The 25,098-nt window shown below is 43.2% G+C and overlaps 1 protein-coding gene across 1 annotated transcript; it reads left to right on the forward strand.

Moving 5' to 3' along the window:
* Positions 1–3,923: 3,923 nt before the first annotated feature.
* On the forward strand, positions 3,924–24,593 carry adgrd1 (adhesion G protein-coupled receptor D1). Its single transcript, XM_034169425.1, has 7 exons — positions 3,924–4,006; positions 4,120–4,174; positions 4,355–4,446; positions 4,524–4,650; positions 4,736–4,777; positions 23,949–24,041; positions 24,124–24,593. Exons 1-7 carry the CDS (start codon positions 3,924–3,926, stop codon positions 24,217–24,219), a joined length of 588 nt encoding a protein of 195 aa, XP_034025316.1. The 3' UTR covers positions 24,220–24,593.
* The last annotated feature ends 505 nt before the right edge of the window (positions 24,594–25,098 follow it).

A 25,098-nucleotide genomic window follows, 5' to 3' on the forward strand; every position in this document is an offset into this window, starting at 1 on the left:
GGCCAATCTCCAACCTTCCTTTTCTCTCAAAAATTCTTGAAAGGGTAGTTGTAAAACAGCTAACTGATCATCTGCAGAGGAATGGTCTATTTGAAGAGTTTCAGTCAGGTTTTAGAATTCATCATAGTACAGAAACAGCATTAGTGAAGGTTACAAATGATCTTCTTATGGCCTCGGACAGTGGACTTATCTCTGTGCTTGTTCTGTTAGACCTCAGTGCTGCTTTTGATACTGTTGACCATAAAATTTTATTACAGAGATTAGAGCATGCCATAGGTATTAAAGGCACTGCGCTGCAGTGGTTTGAATCATATTTATCAAATAGATTACAATTTGTTCATGTAAATGGGGAATCAGTATTATTAGACGGTATTGCTTAAATTTTCATTGTTACGCAGATGATACCCAGCTTTATATATCCATGAAGCCAGAGGACACACACCAATTAGCTAAACTGCAGGATTGTCTTACAGACATAAAGACATGGATGACCTCTAATTTCCTGCTTTTAAACTCAGATAAAACTGAAGTTATTGTACTTGGCCCCACAAATCTTAGAAATATGGTGTCTAACCAGATCCTTACTCTGGATGGCATTACCCTGACCTCTAGTAATACTGTGAGAAATCTTGGAGTCATTTTTGATCAGGATATGTCATTCAAAGCGCATATTAAACAAATATGTAGGACTGCTTTTTTGCATTTACACAATATCTCTAAAATCAGAAAGGTCTTGTCTCAGAGTGATGCTGAAAAACTAATTCATGCATTTATTTCCTCTAGGCTGGACTATTGTAATTCATTATTATCAGGTTGTCCTAAAAGTTCCCTAAAAAGCCTTCAGTTAATTCAAAATGCTGCAGCTAGAGTACTGACGGGGACTAGAAGGAGAGAGCATATCTCACCCATATTGGCCTCTCTTCATTGGCTTCCTGTTAATTCTAGAATAGAATTTAAAATTCTTCTTCTTACTTATAAGGTTTTGAATAATCAGGTCCCATCTTATCTTAGGGACCTCATAGTACCATATTACCCCATTAGAGCGCTTCGTTCTCAGACTGCGGGCTTACTTGTAGTTCCTAGGGTTTGTAAGAGTAGAATGGGAGGCAGAGCCTTCAGCTTTCAGGCTCCTCTCCTGTGGAACCAGCTCCCAATTCAGATCAGGGAGACAGACACCCTCTCTACTTTTAAGATTAGGCTTAAAACTTTCCTTTTTGCTAAAGCTTATAGTTAGGGCTGGATCAGGTGACCCTGAACCATCCCTTAGTTATGCTGCTATAGACGTAGACTGCTGGGGGGTTCCCATGATGCACTGAGTGTTTCTTTCTCTTTTTGCTCTGTATGCACCACTCTGCATTTAATCATTAGTGATCGATCTCTGCTCCCCTCCACAGCATGTCTTTTTCCTGGTTCTCTCCCTCAGCCCCAACCAGTCCCAGCAGAAGACTGCCCCTCCCTGAGCCTGGTTCTGCTGGAGGTTTCTTCCTGTTAAAAGGGAGTTTTTCCTTCCCACTGTAGCCAAGTGCTTGCTCACAGGGGGTCGTTTTGACCGTTGGGGTTTTACATAATTATTGTATGGCCTTGCCTTACAATATAAAGCGCCTTGGGGCAACTGTTTGTTGTGATTTGGCGCTATATAAAAAAATTGATTGATTGATTGATAATGTTTTATAAATGACTGATATTATAACTGATTATATATTATAACTGACTGATAATGTTTTATAACTGATTATACAACCCCAATTCCAATGAAGTTGGGATGTTGTGTTAAATGTACAACCCCAATTCCAATGATCCAATGATTTAATTAAAACAGGTGAGGGCCGGACAAAAACTGAAGATGGAGTCAGCACAATAAAAATACAGTATCAACCCACTTTGGGTGAAGGGAATCCAGGGCGTGAAGAGGCTCGGAAAAAGTAAGACAGTCAATCTTCCAGGATGTACACAAACCAAAACAGAGAACTTTAGGCCCTTTTCCACGACACAGAACTAGCAGGACTCAGCACTGTTCGACTCGACTCTACTCAGTTTGGTTCCAGCCGTGTCTGTTTCCACTACAAATAGAATCTCCTCCACGTAGGTGGGGTTAGCAGAGCAAACTGCTGAGACGATTTATCCACCTTATTCCGAGTCCCCGTGAGGCTTTGCGTGAATTATGTGTGAGACATCTGGTAAGAACCTGCACAGTAATAAGGTCGGTCCCGTTCTGCTAAAAGAGGTCTTAGGACACAACTTAGAGTCCAGCAGAAGCCTTAAAGTCCCACATCACCGAGTTTCAGCATCAGGTTAAATAAACAGCAGGTGTTCAGGTCAGCGCAGGTCAGCAGGTGGGTAACTTTAGTTAATTATAATGTGTGAACTAATGGGACAGAATCCATGTGAGCCTTCATTAAAATAAACTCTAAGACATATTTTTACATCCCTCCAGGTCCAGCTGACAGTGACGTGTCTGTCTGCAGCTGAGCACCTGCTTCCAACATTAGTGGGTGAATTTGTTACAAAGAAGGTTCTGGTCTTCCCCAAATATCTGAATGTCTTAAATATATCAGGTGTAACGTGTGTTACAGACAACAAAAGAGCACAGTGTGAAAAGAAAATAAAGAAGGATGGAAATAAGACACTTTCAGTTGGTTATTCTTATTGTTACAAAGAAAACAGTGTTTTCCACCATAAGTATCAGATGATTCCAGAGGGAGAAACAGCCACTAAATACTTAACTGTGTTATTTGTGTTATAGTGTCTGTATGACTCACTTCTTGAATCCAGGTTGTTTTTTTTCTTTCTGGAAAAGTGTCTCTGTCCAGTCCATTACACGGGTTGTGTTAGTAACTTGTTCTTTAAAAGCTTTTGGCAGTGTTGCTTTGATTCTTTCCTGAGACAAACTGGACAGTGAGATCCTTCATGTGTACACACATCATGTCTGCCCACAGTCCCACTGTGCTGCTGACCTGACTTTGTGATATTTTAAATCTGTGTGCCAAATCAGCCGTGCCAAAGTTTGGTCAGAGTCATTAGAAATTAATCTACAACCGGCATTGATGGTGAAGTGTTTGAAATCCTGTGAGTGGAATCCCTGCATACAGACGGGAGTCTGCGTCACTCTCTACAGAGTGTGGAGGTCCTACAGGTCCTGGAGGTCCTGGTGGTGGTGGGTGCATTTCACATGTGATGGTGGGTCCTTTTGAACAGGTGTGATCCTCCATCCCTGGATCTGACAGCATGACCTCCTCACCCTGATCCATCTCATCTTGTTCATCTGAGGGCAGAAACACAGGACATGATGATCAAGAAGTGATGTATGAGGGTTTTCTTGACAGCACTTTAATGACACTATGAACCTTCCGTCAGCCCCACGACTTCCCACTGGAACCAGCATCACCTCTGTGCTCCAGAAACCAAGAGACAACCTGGTACATAATAACAGCTTCAATATTAAATTCAGATGAAGATTAAAGTGCTGCATTGTTGAGCGTTTTCTTCTGTCTGTACTGAAATTATGGCATTTGTAGGTTCATCCTGACCAGCAGCCCAAACACACGTTACATTTTAACTGTTCAGAAAAGGATCATACATGTTGTTGCTAGTCATTAATATGACAGTGACACATGAAATCCTACCTGTTATTCTGGTGATGCTGCCGTCAGTCCTTGTTAGCTTCTCCGCTGGTCTGTCACATCCTGACCATCCTGGTCACATTGTTGACCACATGTTCTTTTCAAGCTGAGGTTTTTTTCCAGCCACATCTTTCTGGGTTCCTCATGTCTCGGTTGGCGGTGGAAACTCTCTCAGTCCGGCTGCACATTAAAAACATCGCTGTTGTAGCCACAGATTTAACTTCGTCTGGATGTTAGTACAAAAGCGAACAGTGCAACATGTTCCCGACTAACGCTACAACAACAATTACTACCACTATACCAATGGATCCAAATGCTGCTGCTCTGGACCCAGAGTCCTGCACCTTTTTTATTTGTCCCTCATGTACTCGGTGCAGCTCAGTCAGGTGTGTTCAGTCCATCAACAGGTAGCAGAGCAGTGGAACACCTGATCTGGCTCATTATATGCAGTTTAAGCAGGAAGAAATGGAAATGCAGTTCTTAGCGCCCTAACATCCAGGACTGGGAACCAGTGCACTGGATTCAAGCATTTTGTTGTTGTTGTTGTCGTGGTGGTGGTGAATAACTTTAAGCAGAAATATGAAATATTCTGATGATACAAATCGTGTTCTGTTCAGTGGTTCCAGGACACTGGGCAGGACTGGAGAACCCTCTGATATTTATTTGGGTTTTGGGTACAAATCCCCACCGAAGAAAGTAAATCAGAAAGTCTGTGGGACTGTTTATATTTCCAGGTTAACATCGGGATTCTGATATCTGTGACCAGGATCATATCTCGCATCAGCGGAGAGAATTACAAGGTTCATGGAGACGCCAACGCAGTCCGGTGGGTTTGACTTGCACAGATCCTGTTTGGAATCCTTTTTGAAATCAGAGTGTGGTTTACCTGCTGTGTGCTTGCAGGCTGACCGTGAAGGCTGTGGCTGTGCTCCTGCCTATACTTGGGATTTCCTGGATCTTTGGTGTTCTTGCAGTTAACATTCACTTTCTGCCATTCCTGTACACCTTTGCTGTATTCAACTCTTTACAAGTAAGATGTTAGTCTCCTACAAAGTCGTTGGTTTTCAGAATGCATCAAGGAATTCCTCCTAAATTAACTTTTTCTTTATTTTTAGGGGTTCTTTGTCTTCTTGTTTCACTGTCTTCTCAACTCTGAGGTATGACGGCGTCCCTCCACAGAGACATCCCAGTTAAACATCTGCTGTTTGAACATGTACTGTATTATTTAAGTTGCACCTAGGAAACAATGTGACATTTTGACCCCTTAAAATAGGTCAAGGTTAGCCATCTTTGAACTTGTCCAAGGTCTGTGTCCCAAGAATGTGCCCTGGGAATTTGAAGACTCTGGCAGTAACAGGACTGGACTTATGCTGAGGACAGACAGATGGACAGACTGACGCAAAGATGGCCATATTTTGGCCATCAGGTAAAAATGAGATGCGACTCAGATGAGGGAGGGACAGAGGGAGTTTTTCCTTACTACTGTTGCTCTGGGGGTCAGTAAGGTTAGACCTTACTTGTATGAACTGCCTTGAGGCAACTTTAGCAGAGAAGCTTGAATCTTCGACTGGACTGGGTTGCTTGACGCTAGGACATTTCGCTTCAAATCGCAGAAGCTTCCTCAGCTAAAATTCTTGCTCTGGTAGTCTGACTTCTGTCTTGACTCTTGTAGAGAAGAATAAAACAGAAGCCACAAAAGCTGGAGTTTTAAACCTAACCAGTCCCCTCCTACCGAGAGGCCGACTGCTATAGGCTGGTGACTAAACAATAGCTCTAATTAGCACCTATTGTGCTCTAGTAAGCACCCTCCTAATGACAGGGCAGCTATTCCTCCTAATGATGGGACGGAAGCCTCTCCTGATGGCTCCCTTGACGTCTCTCCTGATGACGTGAATGACTCATTACCATGAACAAAAGACTGAAACTGCTTTGACCTGAGTACCCCATTGTAAACAGGGGACAAAGCGTGTCTCAGACCCCCTCCCTAGTTAAGGCTGGGTTTCAACCGTTTCACATAGAATGCCTCTTTGACCCCTCTCTAACCATTTCATCTCTCTGGCTAAGATTTTAACTTCTTTGTCCTCAAACATGTAGTTAGTGTCTTTAAGGTGGAGATGAACTGCAGACTGAGGTCCACTGGCGCCCTCTCTGCGGTGCTGGTATAGCCTTTTGTGTAAAGGTTGCTTAGTCTCACCTATGTAGTGTTCATTACAGTTTTCCTGACATCTGATATGATACACTACATTGCTCTGTTTGTAACTAGGGATCCTGTCCTTAGGGTGAACTAATTTCTGTCTCAAGGTGTTAACAGGTTTAAAGTAAACTGGGATTTTGTACTGTCTGAAGATCCTCTGTAGTTTTTCCCCTACTCCTGCTAAATAAGGGAGAGACACTCCTCTTCTTCTTGTCTCTGTCTCCTGTCTATCTGGTCTCTTTGTTTTCTGGGACTTCTGCACTTTGTCCAGGGACCATCGTGGGTACCCACATACTGTGAGGGCTTTCCATACAAGTTGTTGTTCTTTAGCCCTTCCCTCTGCAGTTGTGGGCACCTGTAGGGCTCTGTGTTGAAGAGTCCTGATCACCCCGAGCTTGTGTTCAAGGGGGTGGTTTGAGCCAAAGAGCAGATATTGGTCAGTGTGAGTGGGTTTTGTGTAAACCCCTGTCTGGAGCTGCCTGTTCTCTCCAATCGTAACATCACAGTCCAAGAAGGCTAAGTGGTTGTTTCTGGCATCCTCACGTGTGAATTTGATATTGGAGTCCACCGAGTTGATGTGTTCTGTAAAGTCCTCAACCTCCTGTTGCTTGATTTTAACCCATGGGCATCTCTCCCAGTCACTGGGAGAGATGCCCATGAAAGACGTCAAGGCTGTCTTCTCCACTCGCTTCATGTACAGATTGGCCACAATGGGGGATACCGGAGACCCCATCGCACAACCATGGATCTGCCTGTAGTAATTCCCCCTAAACAGGAAATACGTGGTGTTAAGACAGATCTCCAAGAGTTGGCAGATGTGGTCTGGTGTGAGTTTGGTCCTTTCAAGTAGAGACACATCCTCCAGCGTCTCTGCCTCACAGCTGAGACGGCCTCAGAGGTGGGGATGCAGGTGAACAACGATGTCACACCAGATGACACCATAGTTTCATCTGCCTCCAGCTGCAGGTCATTGATCTTGTTTACAAAATCTTGTGTGTTCTCCACATGGTGGTCTGAGTTACCCACTAGAGGAGCCAAAATCCACTTGAGGTGCTTGGCCAAATTGTATGTGATGGAATCTGTGCTACATATAATAGGTCTGAGTGGCACGTCTTGTTTGTGGATTTTGGGCATGGAGTGGCGTCCCCAGGGTACAGTCTGTAGTATGTCTGTCGATGAGTCCCTAAAACCCACTCACACTGACCAATATCTACTCTTTGGCTCAAACCACCCCCCTGAACACAAGCTCAGGGTGATCAGGACTCTTCAACACAGAGCCCTACAGGCTATAGGTGCCCACAACTGCAGAGGGAAGGGCTAAAGAACAACAACTTATACGGAAAGCCCTCACAGTATGTGGGCACCCACGATGGTCCCTGGACAAAGTGCAGAAGTCCCAGAAAACAAAGAGACCAGATAGACAGGAGACGGAGACAAGAAGAAGAGGAGTGTCTCTCCCTTATTTAGCAGGAGTAGGGGAAAAACTACAGAGGATCTTCAGACAGCACAAAATTCCAGTTTACTTTAAACCGGTTAACACCTTAAGACAGAAATTAGTTCACCCTAAGGACATGATCCATAGTTACAAACAGAGCAATGTAGTGTATTCTATCAGATGTCAGGAAAACTGTAACGAACACTACATAGGTGAAACGAAGCAACCTTTACACAAAAGGCTATAGCAGCACCGTAGAGAGGGCGCCAGTGGACCTCAGTCTGCAGTTCATCTTCACCTTAAAGACACTAACCACACGTTTGAGGACAAGGAAGTCGTTTGTTCATGGTAATGAGTTATTCACGTCATCAGGAGAGTCGTCAAGGGAGCCATCAGGAGAGGCTTCCGTCCCATCATTAGGAGGGACAGCTGCCCTGTCATTAGGAGGGTGCTTACTAGAGCACAATAGGTGCTAATTAGAGCTATTGTTTAGTCACCAGCCTATAGCAGTCGGCCTCTTGGTAGGAGGGGACTGGTTAGGTTTAAAACTCCAGCTTTTGTGGCTTCTGTTTTATTCTTCTCTACAAGAGTCAAGACAGAAGTCAGACTACCAGAGCAAGAAATTTAGCTGAGGAAGCTTCTGCGATTTGAAGTGAAATGTCCTCGCGTCAAGCAACCCAGTCCAGTTGAAGATTCAAGCTATACGGTAAATGTTGTACAGATGCTGTACCAGACCGTCGTGGTGAAGAAGGAGCTGAACTGGAAGTTGAGATACTAAATTAACCAGTCAATTTACACTCCTGTCATCATGAACTTTGGCTCATGACTGAAAGAATAAGATCGTGGATACAAACAGTGGAAATGAGATTCCTCTGTTAGGTATCTGGTCTTAAATTCCTGGACAGAGTGAGAAACTTGACTATCCAGGAGGGACTCAAAGTAGAGCCACTGCTTCTTCACATCAAAAGGAGCCGGTTGAGGGGGTTCGGCCACCTGGTAAGGATGCCCCTTGGTCATCTTCCGAGGGAGGTCTTCCAGGCACGTCCAACTGGGAGGAGGCCCAGGGCAATACCCAGGACACTGGAGGGATTACATTTCCCAGCTGGTTGGAGGAACAACTCCAAATACCCCAGGTAGAGTTATAGGACTTGGCTGAGGATAGAGAAGTGTGGAATGAGCTGCTTGGACTGCTGACACCATGACCTGGAACCAGATAAGCAGCAGAAAGTGAATGAATGAGAAAAAAGCCGTCTATAAGTCACACTGGACTGTAAGTTTCACGATCTCTCAACCTTGAAAAAACACAACTGGTGTTTACACTAGAAAATACGGTAATTTAAAAACCTCATGGACAGACCATCAAAATGACAGGAACACAAACTATTGAATACTGAATCCTGGAGAATCTGAAACATTGCAGCAAGATGCCAAAGATGTGGAATTTAAAAGACGTCCGTGACTGCAGATCAGCGGTCAGTGTTCCAGGGAGCTGTGAGATGTGATGTGTTCCAGGGAGCTGGGAGAAATGAATACTGGGCATGAAACATGACAAATAAATTAGTCTGCACATCTGTTTCATGGCTGACAGTTCACAACGGACACAGATGCAAGTCTCATTCCTAAAACAGTGTGAGGGACTTGCACTAAATGAACACAGACACAAAAGCTGAAAATGGCAAGCAGCAAAAAAGTTAATAAAGCCGTGTGTACTAAAGCAGTGTTTTGCATATAAATCACACTCTACTTGGAATTGTGCGCGTGTGGATCAGCCTTACATTCCGCTCTAGACACACCCACAATCAACCATAAATGGTCAATGCAAAGCACATAATGAATATTTCGGATGGCAAATGAAGGCTAGTAAAGGGGGCGACCCTCTGCTTAGGACATTCTAACAGTTACGAGGTTTTTAGAAAGTATTACAAAACTGACAAAACAGAAACAGAAAAACCAAAGTCACATCAAAACAAAGTGTATTATTGAGATGAGCATGCAGTCATTGGCACCAGAGGCAGGAGATCGTGAATCTGTGGTGCAGGGCCGGCGTCCATCCATCACTTCATTAGTGGGCCACAGCGTAAGCTGTCCTCCTGGCACAGTGTACGCCAAAAGCATACTGCAGTGTGCTGCATCAGCTTCAGCCACGACATCTCATGGTCAATTCAGTGCCCTGTGGTGTGCAGCCATCAGTCTTGTGCAACGTCATCAATGCCTCGGAAAAAAAGAAAAAAAAAAGAGCAGAATCAGTCGGCTGGAAAAATGAGTTCACCAGCAATAAATCGACAGGAAAGCAGGTGATCACCGGCCGCTACCCTAAGCTTCACTAACAGACCCAGACTTTAGATAAAGTTGAGGCCGAGACCTGTTCCGTTACAAATAAAATGACTTTAAAAGGATAGGAAGCATATACTATGCCATTATGCTAGCCATACAAGAGAGAGATTAGATGTGTCTTAAGTCTGGACTTGAAAGTCTCTACAGAATCTGACTGTTTTATTGATGCAGGGAGATCATTCCACAGAACAGGGGCACGATAAGAGAAAGCTCTGTGACCCGCAGACTTGTTATTCACCCTAGGGACACAAAGTAGTCCTGCACCCTGAGAACGCAGAGCGCAGGCCGGTATATAAGGTTTAATTAGGTCAGCTAGGTAGGGAGGTGCTAGTCCGTGAACAGTTTTATAGGTTAGTAGCAGAACCTTAATGGGTGTAATGTGGTCAAACTTTCTGCTTCATGTCAAAAGTCTGGCAGCAGCATTTTTTTAACTTTATTTTGCAGTTTTCAATTAACAAAAACACAAAAATCAAACATGGACACTAAAAAGAAAATACAAAATAAAACATACCCACCCCCACCCCCCAAGGCTCATAAACAAAAATTAAATGAAACAAACAAGAACAAGTACAAAAATAGTCAGACAGGAACCTCTCATCATATGTTAAGTGAGTTGGTGTTTTGAGTATGTTAGAACATTTTTAACTATCCAGTACAACTAATGTTAAAGTATATCATTGAAAGGAAAAAAACCTTCTACAAACTCTATGAAGGGACTCCAGGTCAGGGTGAAGTTTTGATGGGCTTTACATATCTTATATCTCAATTTCTCCAAAAGGTAGAAAGGATAGTACATCCCTCAACCACTGCAGAAATGATGGGGCTGAATTTGATTTCCAATTAAAAAGTATGTCTGCGTGCGAGTAGAGAGGCAAATGCCTGGCAGCAGCATTTTGAATCAATTGGAGAGCCCTAATGCTGGACTGTGGTAAACAAGAAAATAGAACATTGCAGTAGTCCAATCTAGAAGAGATAAACGCATGAATCAGGGTCTCAGCATCAGCCATAGACAGGATGGGACAGATCTTCACTATATTTTGCAGGTGGAAGAATATTTCTAATGTGGAGGTCAAAAGACAATGTAGGATCAAAAATTACCCCAAGGATCCTCACTTTGTCAGTGTGATGTATGACACACGAGCCTAGGCTAAGTGTTAACTGGTCAAATTGATGCCGATGTCTCACTGGACCAAGAACCATCATTTCAGTCTTATCAGAGTTTAAAAGTAGTAAGTTTCTAGACATCCAGTTTCTCACTGATGCAAGGCAATCTTCTAAGGATTTTATGTGAACGAGATTACCAGCAGTTATCTGCATGTATAACTGAGTATCTGTTGTATGGCTGGGGGGGGCCTGGCTGCCTTTTTGTTTCTGTCTTTTGGTTTTCCTTCCAGGTGGCTTGCATTTGGGACTGAGTGGCTGTGTTGCTGAGGTTATCAGGACCTCACCCTGATCACCTGCGGCTCGTCAGGACTCACAGCTGTGGTGCATCTATATGGATGGGAACATGGTGGCATTTAAGACTGGAGTATACAGTGTGTATTTGCCAGAGACTCGACCTTGTGACCAGACGGGTGAGATCGTCGTCTCGGGAGCCATCTCATCATCAGTGGATGCAGAGAACGTCCAGGGTTTGATGCACGGTCTGTGAAAGAGGAGGGGGTGAGGTCTCACGCTCGTCAGCACACTTCCTGAGGTACGTTAGATTTTGTGACTAACATTTATACAGTCAGTAAATGTGGTGTCCCTCACACCTTTTTATATTGAGCTGTATGTTAGTCATGTATCGGCTTCCACTGCAGTGGAGTTTTGTGAACTGGATGTTCCATGCCTGCAGGTTGGGAAGCTGATTAGTAATCAAGCCAAGAAGTGTTTGCTGTTTGTACACCTTTAAGTGTTCTCTCTGTGTGTAGAGTGTGGACTCACATAATGGTTCCTTCTTTCACAGACTCGGTTTGTTGCGGCCACCTGGGGGGTGTCGGCGGGGTCCTTGGGTCCGAACAGCTTCTGGCTCCGGACCGTTAGCGCTGCTGGGAGCGCACCACGCCAGACCGCACTTTCTTTTGTTATTTTTTGTATCACTGTTATGTATTAAATTCAGTTAGCCTTTGTACCGTGCTCTGCTTATTTCATACTGGGTCCTTCAAACGCTGGTCGGTTCTCCGAGCTGCGTCCGACACATAACAGTATCATCAGCATAGCAATGAAAGGTAATCCCAAAACGTCACAATATGTGCCTGAGGGGTGCTATATAAAGGGAAAAAAAGTAGGGGGCCAAAAAATGGACCCCTGTGGAACCCCATATTTCATGTCAAAAGGTTAGAGGTAGTGTTATTGTATAGAGCACAATGAAAATGACTGGTCAGGTATGATGTCAGCCATGCAAGAGCACCCCCAGTAATCCTAAAATGATTCTTCAGCCTATCGAGTAGAATATGATGATCCACGGTATCAAACGCAGCACTGAGATCTAACAGCACCAGAACTGTAGTGGTTTCTGAATCCATTGTAAGCAGAAGATCATTCACCACTTTAGTGAGAGCCGTCTCTGGAGTGATATTTTCTAAAAGCAGACTTGACAGGCGAGTTGGTTAAAAATGTTTGGACACAAATGCGAGGCTCACACAAACACCTCTGGCTGGTCAAAGGCTTTAATGGTATGGATAGTGGAGGTCAGTACATAAAGAGGCAGTCCAAAAAACACAGCAGTACAAAAATCATCAGGCTTAGGCGTGGTTGTTCAAACAGGCAGGAGGTCAAACAAAATGAGGCAGGCAGGACTATGGAACATGAAGAACAGACCTGGAGAGAAGGCACAAGACGCACCAATCTGTCGAGGACGAGCAGCACCCAGTGAGCTTATATAACCCCAAGTGATGAGCTGCAAATTAGGAACAGGTGTGTGGGAAAGCACCAGAACAAGGGAGTGGCCAGAGACAAATGCCCACCATCAACAACTTAGGGACAAACAAGAGAGATAGAGACAGACAGACCCAAGCAGAAAAACCTAAACAAGAGAATAAACACAGAAAACCAATGAATCAAAGAAAATAATGAAACAGACCAAAAAACAAAACACACAGCATGGCAAACTCTCAGACCCTGACAGTACAGCCCCCCCGTACCCCACGAGACACTGCAGTGGCTCGAAGAGATTATTCTCAGTAAGGTGGTCCACAAGATGCTGTGAAATCACATTTTCAAGGAAGAAAGAAAATGAATGGTGACATGTTGCAGATGCTATCAGACCAACTGTTCACATCTTTTCCACATATGATGATAATCCAGTCACATCCACAAACAATATATTTACATTCCAGCAGCTGCGGCACCAAAATATTCAAAGTGGTGTTTGATTTTTATGTCTGACTCAGCTTATGTAGTATATATAAGTCCTTTTGGAATAATTTGGCTCACTGTCACCAATAACATTCAGTTCACTTATTTATATAGCACAAAGTCATGACAAAGTCACCCTCGATCTCAAGGTGCCCAAAAGCCATCTGGGAAATATAATCCCTCCAGCGTGTCCTAGAGAGGGTGGGGGTGGGTGTCCTCCCAGTTGGACATTTCTGGTGGACCACCCTAATGCTTGCCTTTTGCTTGCCTCTACTGGTGGTTGGCTCTCACTGCGGTATTGTATCACTTCCTGTTCCGGAGCACAGCGGTGTTTTTCTGTATCTGTTAGCTGTTTAATCTGCGCAGTTAGATTGATCTAGTTATCTAGATTACGATTTGTTTCCCAGTGTAATCTTTACGTGCCTTAACTAAAGCACTCCTTCTGCTGAATCACCTCTAAATTATTTACACATTATTCACTTTGCGTGTTTTTAGGAATCCGCTAGCTTAGCGTAGCTACTAGCTCTTAGCCGATTTAGCATGGCGGCTTCTCCTGTCTCTCCCGCACTTTTCTGCTCTGGGTGTGAAATGTTTAGTTATTCCTCGGCCTCCTTTAGCAGTAATGGTACTTGTAATAAGTGTAGCTTATTCGTAGCTTTGGAGGCCAGGCTGGGCGAATTGGAGACTCGGCTCCGCACCGTGGAAAATTCTACAGCTAGCCAGGCCCCTGTAGTCGGTGCGGACCAAGGTAGCTTAGCCGCCGTTAGTTCCCCCCTGGCAGATCCCGAGCAGCCGGGAAAGCAGGCTGACTGGGTGACTGTGAGGAGGAAGCGTAGCCCTAAACAGAAGCCCCGTGTACACCGCCAACCCGTTCACATTTCTAACCGTTTTTCCCCACTCGACGACACACCCGCCGAGGATCAAACTCTGGTTATTGGCGACTCTGTTTTGAGAAATGTGAAGTTAGCGACACCAGCAACCATAGTCAATTGTCTTCCGGGGGCCAGAGCAGGCGACATTGAAGGAAATTTGAAACTGCTGGTTAAGGCTAAGCGTAAATTTGGTAAGATTGTAATTCACGTCGGCAGTAATGACACCCGGTTACGCCAATCGAGGTCACTAAAATTAACATTAAATCGGTGTGTAACTTTGCAAAAACAATGTCGGACTCTGTAGTTTTCTCTGGGCCCCTCCCCAATCAGACCGGGAGTGACATGTTTAGCCGCATGTTCTCCTTGAATTGCTGGCTGTCTGAGTGGTGTCCAAAAAATGAGGTGGGCTTCATAGATAATTGGCAAAGCTTCTGGGGAAAACCTGGTCTTGTTAGGAGAGACGGCATCCATCCCACTTTGGATGGAGCAGCTCTCATTTCTAGAAATCTGGCTAATTTTCTTAAATCCTCCAAACCGTGACTATCCAGGGTTGGGACCAGGAAGCAGAGTTGTAGTCTTACACACCTCTCTGCAGCTTCACTCCCCCTGCCATCCCCTCATTACCCCATCCCCGTAGAGACGGTGCCTGCTCCCAGACTACCAATGACCAGCAAAAATCTATTTAAGCATAAAAATTCAAAAAGAAAAAATAATATAGCACCTTCAACTGCACCACAGACTAAAACAGTTAATTGTGGTCTATTAAACATTAGGTCTCTCTCTTCTAAGTCCCTGTTGGTAAATGATATAATAATTGATCAACATATTGATTTATTCTGCCTAACAGAAACCTGGTTACAGCAGGATGAATATGTTAGTTTAAATGAGTCAACACCCCCGAGTCACACTAACTGTCAGAATGCTCGTAGCACGGGCCGGGGCGGAGGATTAGCAGCAATCTTCCATTCCAGCTTATTAATTAATCAAAAACCCAGACAGAGCTTTAATTCATTTGAAAGCTTGTCTCTTAGTCTTGTCCATCCAAATTGGAAGTCCCAAAAACCAGTTTTATTTGTTATTATCTATCGTCCACCTGGTCGTTACTGTGAGTTTCTCTGTGAATTTTCAGACCTTTTGTCTGACTTAGTGCTTAGCTCAGATAAGATAATTATAGTGGGCGATTTTAACATCCACACAGATGCTGAGAATGACAGCCTCAACACTGCATTTAATCTATTATTAGACTCTATTGGCTTTGCTCAAAAAGTAAATGAGTCCACCCACCACTTTAATCATATCTTAGATCTTGTTCTGACTTATGGTATGGAAATAGAAGACTTAACAGTATTCCCTGAAAACTCCCTTCTGTCTGATCATTTTTTAATAACATTTACATTTACTCTGATGGACTACCCAGCAGTAGGGAATAAGTTTCATTACACTAGAAGTCTTTCAGAAAGCGCTGTAACTAGGTTTAAGGATATGATTCCTTCTTTATGTTCTCTAATGCCATATAACAACACAGTGCAGAGTAGCTACCTAAACTCTGTAAGGGAGATAGAGTATCTCGTCAATAGTTTTACATCCTCATTGAAGACAGCTTTGGATGCTGTAGCTCCTCTGAAAAAGAGAGCTTTAAATCAGAAGTGTCTGACTCTCATATAACTCTGGTATAACTCTCAAACTCGTAGCTTAAAGCAGATAACCCGTAAGTTGGAGAGGAAATGGCGTCTCACTAATTTAGAAGATCTTCACTTAGCCTGGAAAAAGAGTCTGTTGCTCTATAAAAAAGCCCTCCATAAAGCTAGGACATCTTTCTACTCATCACTAATTGAAGAAAATAAGAACAACCCCAGGTTTCTTTTCAGCACTGTAGCCAGGCTGACAAAGAGTCAGAGCTCTATTGAGCTGAGTATTCCATTAACTTTAACTAGTAATGAGTTCATGACTTTCTTTGCTAACAAAATTTTAACTATTAGAGAAAAAATTACTCATAACCATCCCAAAGACGTATCGTTATCTTTGGCTGCTTTCAGTGATGCCGGTATTTGGTTAGACTCTTTCTCTCCGATTGTTCTGTCTGAGTTATTTTCATTAGTTACTTCATCCAAACCATCAACATGTTTATTAGACCCCATTCCTACCAGGCTGCTCAAGGAAGCCCTACCATTATTTAATGCTTCGATCTTAAATATGATCAATCTATCTTTGTTAGTTGGCTATGTACCACAGGCTTTTAAGGTGGCAGTAATTAAACCATTACTTAAAAAGCCATCACTTGACCCAGCTATCTTAGCTAATTATAGGCCAATCTCCAACCTTCCTTTTCTCTCAAAAATTCTTGAAAGGGTAGTTGTAAAACAGCTAACTGATCATCTGCAGAGGAATGGTCTATTTGAAGAGTTTCAGTCAGGTTTTAGAATTCATCATAGTACAGAAACAGCATTAGTGAAGGTTACAAATGATCTTCTTATGGCCTCGGACAGTGGACTCATCTCTGTGCTTGTTCTGTTAGACCTCAGTGCTGCTTTTGATACTGTTGACCATAAAATTTTATTACAGAGATTAGAGCATGCCATAGGTATTAAAGGCACTGTGCTGCGGTGGTTTGAATCATATTTGTCTAATAGATTACAATTTGTTCATGTAAATGGGGAATCTTCTTCACAGACTAAAGTTAATTATGGAGTTCCACAAGGTTCTGTGCTAGGACCAATTTTATTCACTTTATATATGCTTCCCTTAGGCAGTATTATTAGACGGTATTGCTTAAATTTTCATTGTTACGCAGATGATACCCAGCTTTATCTATCCATGAAGCCAGACGACACACACCAATTAGCTAAACTGCAGGATTGTCTTACAGACATAAAGACATGGATGACCTCTAATTTCCTGCTTTTAAACTCAGATAAAACTGAAGTTATTGTACTTGGCCCCACAAATCTTAGAAACATGGTGTCTAACCAGATCCTTACTCTGGATGGCATTACCCTGACCTCTAGTAATACTGTGAGAAATCTTGGAGTCATTTTTGATCAGGATATGTCATTCAAAGCGCATATTAAACAAATATGTAGGACTGCTTTTTTGCATTTACGCAATATCTCTAAAATCAGAAAGGTCTTGTCTCAGAGTGATGCTGAAAAACTAATTCATGCATTTATTTCCTCTAGGCTGGACTATTGTAATTCATTATTATCAGGTTGTCCTAAAAGTTCCCTAAAAAGCCTTCAGTTAATTCAAAATGCTGCAGCTAGAGTGCTGACGGGGACTAGAAGGAGAGAGCATATCTCACCCATATTGGCCTCTCTTCATTGGCTTCCTGTTAATTCTAGAATAGAATTTAAAATTCTTCTTCTTACTTATAAGGTTTTGAATAATCAGGTCCCATCTTATCTTAGGGACCTCGTAGTACCATATCACCCCAATAGAGCGCTTCGCTCTCAGACTGCAGGCTTACTTGTAGTTCCTAGGGTTTGTAAGAGTAGAATGGGAGGCAGAGCCTTCAGCTTTCAGGCTCCTCTCCTGTGGAACCAGCTCCCAATTCAGATCAGGGAGACAGACACCCTCTCTACTTTTAAGATTAGGCTTAAAACTTTCCTTTTTGCTAAAGCTTATAGTTAGGGCTGGATCAGGTGACCCTGAACCATCCCTTAGTTATGCTGCTATAGACGTAGACTGCTGGGGGGTTCCCATGATGCACTGTTTCTTTCTCTTTTTGCTCTGTATGCACCACTCTGCATTTAATCATTAGTGATCGATCTCTGCTCCCCTCCACAGCATGTCTTTTTCCTGGTTCTCTCCCTCAGCCCCAACCAGTCCCAGCAGAAGACTGCCCCTCCCTGAGCCTGGTTCTGCTGGAGGTTTCTTCCTGTTAAAAGGGAGTTTTTCCTTCCCACTGTAGCCAAGTGCTTGCTCACAGGGGGTCGTTTTGACCGTTGGGGTTTTACATCATTATTGTATGGCCTTGCCTTACAATATAAAGCGCCTTGGGGCAACTGTTTGTTGTGATTTGGCGCTATATAAAAAAAAAATTGATTGATTGATTGATAATGCGTTGACCAGGGGGCATCCTCACCAGATACCCAAAGCCCCTCAGCTGACTCCTTCAATGTAAAGCAGCCCTACTCCGAGTCCATCCCAGACATTTGAGCTTCTCACCCTTTCCCAGTATGTAAGACCAGATACACCACAGATGAATCTTATTTCCTCTGCTTGCAGCCTCATTTAGTTATTACCCAAACCTTCTTGACCATAGGTGAGGATAGGAGCATAAATCGAGAGTCTCACCTTCTGGCTCAGCTCTTTCTTCACCATGACTGTCCAGTACAGAGTCCTCAAGACCTCAGATGCAGTCTCAATCTGTCTATCGATCTCAAGCCTGTTGCTTCATGATCATCATCCCAGTTGCTTCACACCTGGCCTTTGAGGCAGATATGCAGTTCTGAGGTCACTAAATGGAACACCCTCCAATCCCTGACTATGGCTTAAAATCTTGTCTATGAACTTCACAAATAGGATTGGTGACAAGGGGTAACCCTGCCAGAGTCCGACACCCACCGGGATGCACATGCTCATGGCCAGATTGTGGACACAGCTCCAACTTTGGTTAAAGAAAGATGGGATTGCATGGTTCCAATTCCCCATACTCCCACAGCACCCGCCACAGGACACCTGGAAGGACCTGGTCATACGCCTTTTCCAAGTTCACAAAACACATGTGGACTGGTTGGTCATACTCCTCAACCCTGTATAATATTGTTGCTAGGGGAAAGAACTGGTCCACTGTTCCATGACCAGGGAAAAATCTGCATTCCATCTATGTTATTAAGTGAAATAAAACATTCAAGTTATGATTCATGAGCACACTGAAATGGTCAGGACAGAAGGGGGGCAGAGATCGATCACTAATGATTAAATGCAGAGTGATGCATACGGAGCAAAAAGAGAAAGAAACAGTGCATCATGGGAACCCCCCCACAATCTACGTCTAAAGCAGCATAACCAAGGGATGGTCCAGGGTCACCCGATCCAGCCCTTACTATAAGCCTTAGCGAAAAGGAAAGTTTTAAGCCTAATCTTAAAAGTAGAGAGGGTGTCTGTCTCCCTGATCTGAATTGGGAGCTGGTTCCACAGGAGAGGAGCCTGAAAGCTGAAGGCTCTGCCTCCCATTCTACTCTTACAAACCCTAGGAACTACAAGTAAGCCTGCAGTCTGAGAGCGAAGCGCTCTATTGGGGTGATATGGTACTACGAGGTCCCTAAGATAAGATGGGACCTGATTATTCAAAACCTTATAAGTAAGAAGAAGAATTTTAAATTCTATTCTAGAATTAACAGGAAGCCAATGAAGAGAGGCCAACACGGGTGAGATATGCTCTCTCCTGCTAGTCCCCGTCAGTACTCTAGCTGCAGCATTCTGAACCAACTGAAGGCTTTTTAGGGAACTTTTAGGACAACCTGATAATAATGAATTACAATAGTCCAGCCTAGAGGAAATAAATGCATGAATTAGTTTTTCAGCATCACTCTGAGACAAGACCTTTCTGATTTTAGAGATATTGCGTAAATGCAAAAAGGCAGTCCTACATATTTGTTTAATATGCGCTTTGAATGACATATCCTGATCAAAAATGACTCCAAGATTTCTCACAGTATTACTAGAGATCAGGGAAATGCCATCCAGAGTAAGGATCTGGTTAGACACCATGCTTCTAAGATTTGTGGGGCCAAGTACAATAACTTCAGTTTTATCTGAGTTTAAAAGCAGGAAATTAGAGGTCATCCATGTCTTTATGTCTGTAAGACAATCCTGCAGTTTAGCTAATTGGTGTGTATCCTCCGGCTTCATGGATAGATAAAGCTGGGTATCATCTGCGTAACAATGAAAATTTAAGCAATGTCGTCTAATAATACTGCCTAAGGGAAGCATGTATAAAGTGAATAAAATTGGTCCTAGCACAGAACCTTGTGGAACTCCATAATTAACCTTAGTCTGTGAAGAAGATTCCCCATTTACATGAACAAATTGTAATCTATTAGACAAATATGATTCAAACCACCGCAGCGCAGTGCCTTTAATACCTATGGCATGCTCTAATCTCTGTAATAAAATTTTATGGTCAACAGTATCAAAAGCAGCACTGAGGTCTAACAGAACAAGCACAGAGATGAGTCCACTCTGAGGCCATAAGAAGATCATTTGTAACCTTCACTAATGCTGTTTCTGTACTATGATGAATTCTGAAACCTGACTGAAACTCTTCAAATAGACCATTCCTCTACAGATGATCAGTTAGCTGTTTTACAACTACCCTTTCAAGAATTTTTGAGAGAAAAGGAAGGTTAGAGATTGGCCTATAATTAGCTAAGATAGCTGGGTCAAGTGATGGCTTTTTAAGTAATGGTTTAATTACTGCCACCTTCAAAGCCTGTGGTACATAGCCAACTAATAAAGATAGATTGATCATATTTAAGATCGAAGCATTAATTAATGGTAGGGCTTCCTTGAGCAGCCTGGTAGGAATGGGGTCTAATAAACATGTTGATGGTTTGGAGGAAGTAACTAATGAAAATAACTCAGACAGAACAATCGGAGAGAAAGAGTCTAACCAAATACCGGCATCACTGAAAGCAGCCAAAGATAACGATACGTCTTTGGGATGGTTATGAGTAATTTTTTCTCTAATAGTTAAAATTTTATTAGCAAAGAAAGTCATGAAGTCATTACTTGTTAAAGTTAAAGGAATACTCGGCTCAATAGAGCTCTGACTCTTTGTCAGCCTGGCTACAGTGCTGAAAAGAAACCTGGGGTTGTTCTTATTTTCTTCAATTAGTGATGAGTAGTAAGATGTCCTAGCTTTACGAAGGGCTTTTTTATAGAGCAACAGACTCTTTTTCCAGGCTAAGTGAAGATCTTCTAAATTAGTGAGACGCCATTTCCTCTCCAACTTACGGGTTATCTGCTTTAAGCTGCGAGTTTGTGAGTTATACCACGGAGTCAGGCACTTCTGATTTAAGGCTCTCTTTTTCAGAGGAGCTACAGCATCCGAAGTTGTCCTCAATGAGGATATAAAACTATTGACGAGATACTCTATCTCACTCACAGAGTTTAGGTAGCTACTCTGCCCTGTGTTGGTATATGGCATTGAAGAACATAACAAAGAAGGAATCATATCCCTAAACCTAGTTACAGCACTTTCTGAAAGACTTCTAGTGTAATGAAACTTATTCCCCACTGTTGGATAATGTAAATGTTATTAAGAAATGATCAGACAGAAGGGGGTTTTCAGGGAATACTGTTAAGTCTTCAATTTCCATACCATGAGTCAGAACAAGATCTAAGATATGATTAAAGTGGTGGGTGGACTCATTTACATTTTGAGCAAAGCCAATCGAGTCTAACAATAGATTAAATGCAGTGTTGAGGCTGTCATTCTCAGCATCTGTGTGGATGTTAAAATCGCCCACTATAATTATCTTATCTGAGCTAAGCACTAAGTCAGACAAAAGGTCTGAAAATTCACAGAGAAACTCACAGTAACGACCAGGTGGACGATAGATAATAACAAATAAAACTGGTTTTTGGGACTTCCAATTTGGATGGACAAGACTAAGAGTCAAGCTTTCAAATGAATTAAAGCTCTGTCTGGGTTTTTGATTAATTAATAAGCTGGAATGGAAGATTGCTGCTAATCCTCCGCCCCGGCCCGTGCTATGTTGATCAATTATTATATCATTTTTATGCTGGGTTTTTGATTAATTAATAAGCTGGAGTGGAAGATTGCTGCTAATCCTCCACCTCGGCCACTGCTACGAGCGTTCTGGCAGTTAGTGTGACTCGGGGGTGTTGACTCATTTAAACTAACATATTCATCCTGCTGTAACCAGGTTTCTGTAAGGCAGAATAAATCAATATGTTGATCAGTTATTATATCATTTACCAACAGGGACTTAGAAGAGAGAGACCTAATGTTTAATAGACCACATTTAACTGTTTTAGTCTGTGGTGCAGTTGAAGGTGCTATATTATTTTTTCTTTTTGAATTTTTATGCTTAAATAGATTTTTGCTGGTTATTGGTAGTCTGGGAGCAGGCACCGTCTCTACGGGGATGGGGTAATGAGGGGATGGCAGGGGGAGGGAAGCTGCAGAGAGGTGTGTAAGACTACAACTCTGCTTCCTGGTCCCAACCCTGGATAGTCACGGTTTGGAGGATTTAAGAAAATTGGCCAGATTTCTAGAAATGAGAGCTGCTCCATCCAAAGTGGGATGGATGCCGTCTCTCCTAACAAGACCAGGTTTTCCCCAGAAGCTTTGCCAATTATCTATGAAGCCCACCTCATTTTTTGGACACCACTCAGACAGCCAGCAATTCAGGGAGAACATGCGACTAAACATGTCACTCCCGCTCCGATTGGGGAGGGGCCCAGAGAAAACTACAGAGTCCGACATTGTTGTTGCAAAGTTACACACCGAACAAAGCCGATGAGTTTATTTATTTCAACAGACACAGGAGACACTCCAGGATCAAAAACAGGTGTCTTTGAGGCGACAGGCTGAACAGCTTAACAGTCACTGGGGATGAAACATGGAGATACTAAAAGAATAAAAATGTTTTCAGTGGGAGACAGCTGTGGTAACTGATCTGATTCAACACACGTGAAATGGGATAGTGCAGCAAGAGGGAGCCAGAGACCATTGTTGCAAATGCAATATATGTTTTATGTATTTCCATGTGACATCAGCAAGCACACACGCACGCGTCACAGTAGACAGTTGTAATGTCATGACAGTACATGTTCTACAGCTATGACATCCAGGACTAGAGATCTCAATAGCTGCTGCTGTTGGCGGCCACGCCCCCTGTCCGTTCAGTGCACACACCAGTGTCACTCTCTGTTTCTGTGTTACTTGATTTTTTTACGTTATTTTGGCATGTAATTGTGTATGTAGTTATTGTAGTACTTATTTATAGACCACAGCTGTCATTTGCAGCTGTCAATGAGTCCTTGGCCAGCGATCAGCTGGGAGGCAGCTCGCTGTGCTGTTTGCGCTCAGACATGGCTGGCCACTCCCCATCTATACATACATATCAGCATTTCATTCAAGTGTGCTCCACCCGCACGCCACGTGTTGTGGGGAGGAGCGGGGGAGCACGAAACACATCCATGCCACATGTGTTGTGGGAGCAGGGGGCGCGTGACACACACGCATGCCACGAGTTGAGGCGGGAGCCGACACTCTGACACATCACATGTGTGTTGCTTGGTAACACCACAGTCATGGGGGCACTTAGGCTAATTTCACAGCCAGCTCGAAGTGGTTGCCTGCTCATGATTTTCATTCTGACAGTGATTGCCACCACATTTCCTAACTGTGAGTGGTATTGGATGTTTGTGTGTGGTACCTGGAATTTGGCCAACACCTGCCAAGACAGGGATTGAGCGGGCACTCACAGGGCACACCGTCTTTCGGTCGCTGATGTGCCTGAATGGTTGAGGTGAGATGTACGAGGCGTTAGAGGTGGGTCCTATTTTTTACGAATGGCATGCAATTCCTCCTTTGTGCACTAGTCAGCTTCAATCGTGCTATGTGTGAAGGGGCCAAAAAATATGACCACTGACAGCATGTGAGTACTGCAGCACAGACACACAGATCAGATCTGGTCACTTGTTTTCTATATATATATATATATATATATATATATATATATATATATATATATATATAGAAAATGAGGACAGTCGATCACTGAGATCAGAAATATGCAAAAATCAGATCTGAGTCTGAACGAAGCATCAACCTAATCAGCAGCCACAGTTTACCAGAGAAAACCTGTCTGCAGTTCCTGAGGTTGTGATGTAAATGGACTGCATTTATATAGCGCTTTTCCATCTGCATCAGACACTCAAAGCGCTTTACAATTATGCCTCACATTCACCCCAATGTCAGGGTGCTGCCATACAAGGCGCTCACTACACACCGGGAGCAATACGGGGATTAAAGACCTTGCCCAAGGGCCCTTAGTGATTTTCCAGTCAGGCGGGGATTTGAACCCAGGATCTTCTGGTCTCAAGCCCAACACCTTAACCACTAGACCATCACCTCCCCAGATGTGATGCCTCTTCTTGTCTTGTGTTTCTTTACTTAGATCAGAGCTGCTTTCAAGCACAAAACCAAAGTGTGGACTCTGACCAGCAGCTCTATGCGAAACGTCAACGCTAAACCTTTCAGCTCAGACATCGTGAGTGTTGAAGGGCAAGATAGTAGAAAAAAAACACAACAGTCAGCTGCTGCCGACTAATGCTCTGCTTCCCATCTTCCAGATGAACGGACATAAGGAGGGTGTGACTCCCACCAAGATGAACATGTGGGACAAAAGCTCCCACTCAGCCCATCGTATGGATCTGTCCGCTGTGTAGACTTCTCTGTTTCTGTCTGCAGTGGGAGGGCAAGCTGAGGCTCACCAAGCAGGACCACAAACTGATCAGAGACTATTCAGACTCAAAGGACTGCATCCTATCAAGAAATACCCCACTGCATTCCCAAAAATGATGAATAACTGCGAAGAGGCTGAAGATGAGGCTGCGATTGTTCAGGGTCCGGTCTGTGGACCGACCGCTCTAAAGTTTGACAAAAGACACACCGCCACGTCTGTAGTATTGTCTGCTGCCAACTTGCCAATCACCTTGCTTTGACTTTCCATTTTTGTTCCAAACAGTCAAATTTTCAAAAACTGTGTGCTGTGTGTATGTGACGACGTGCACAGGAATCAAATGTGATATATATATATATATATATATATATATATATATATATATATATATATATATATATATATATATATATATATATATACACTCAACAAAAATATAAACGCAACACTTTTGGTTTTGCTCCCATTTTGTATGAGATGAACTCAAAGATCTAAAACTTTTTCCACATACACAATATCACCATTTCCCTCAAATATTGTTCACAAACCAGTCTAAATCTGTGATAGTGAGCACTTCTCCTTTGCTGAGATAATCCATCCCACCTCACAGGTGTGCCATATCAAGATGCTGATTAGACACCATGATTAGTGCACAGGTGTGCCTTAGACTGCCCACAATAAAAGGCCACTCTGAAAGGTGCAGTTTTATCACACAGCACAATGCCACAGATGTCGCAAGATTTGAGGGAGCGTGCAATTGGCATGCTGACAGCAGGAATGTCAACCAGAGCTGTTGCTCGTGTATTGAATGTTCATTTCTCTACCATAAGCCGTTCCAAAGGCGTTTCAGAGAATTTGGCAGTAC

This window comes from Thalassophryne amazonica, chromosome 5, assembly GCF_902500255.1.
Source record: "Thalassophryne amazonica chromosome 5, fThaAma1.1, whole genome shotgun sequence".
Lineage (NCBI taxonomy): Eukaryota > Metazoa > Chordata > Actinopteri > Batrachoidiformes > Batrachoididae > Thalassophryne > Thalassophryne amazonica.

Bases quoted from the DNA above. Each gene is read 5' to 3' on its own strand.
- adgrd1 (XM_034169425.1), top strand. From the start codon at position 3,924: ATGGATCCAAATGCTGCTGCTCTGGACCCAGAGTCCTGCACCTTTTTT. The intron at 4,447-4,523 runs GTGGGTTTGACT...GTGTGCTTGCAG, and splicing joins GGAGACGCCAACGCAGTCCG to GCTGACCGTGAAGGCTGTGG. The intron at 24,042-24,123 runs GTGAGTGTTGAA...CCCATCTTCCAG, and splicing joins AACCTTTCAGCTCAGACATC to ATGAACGGACATAAGGAGGG.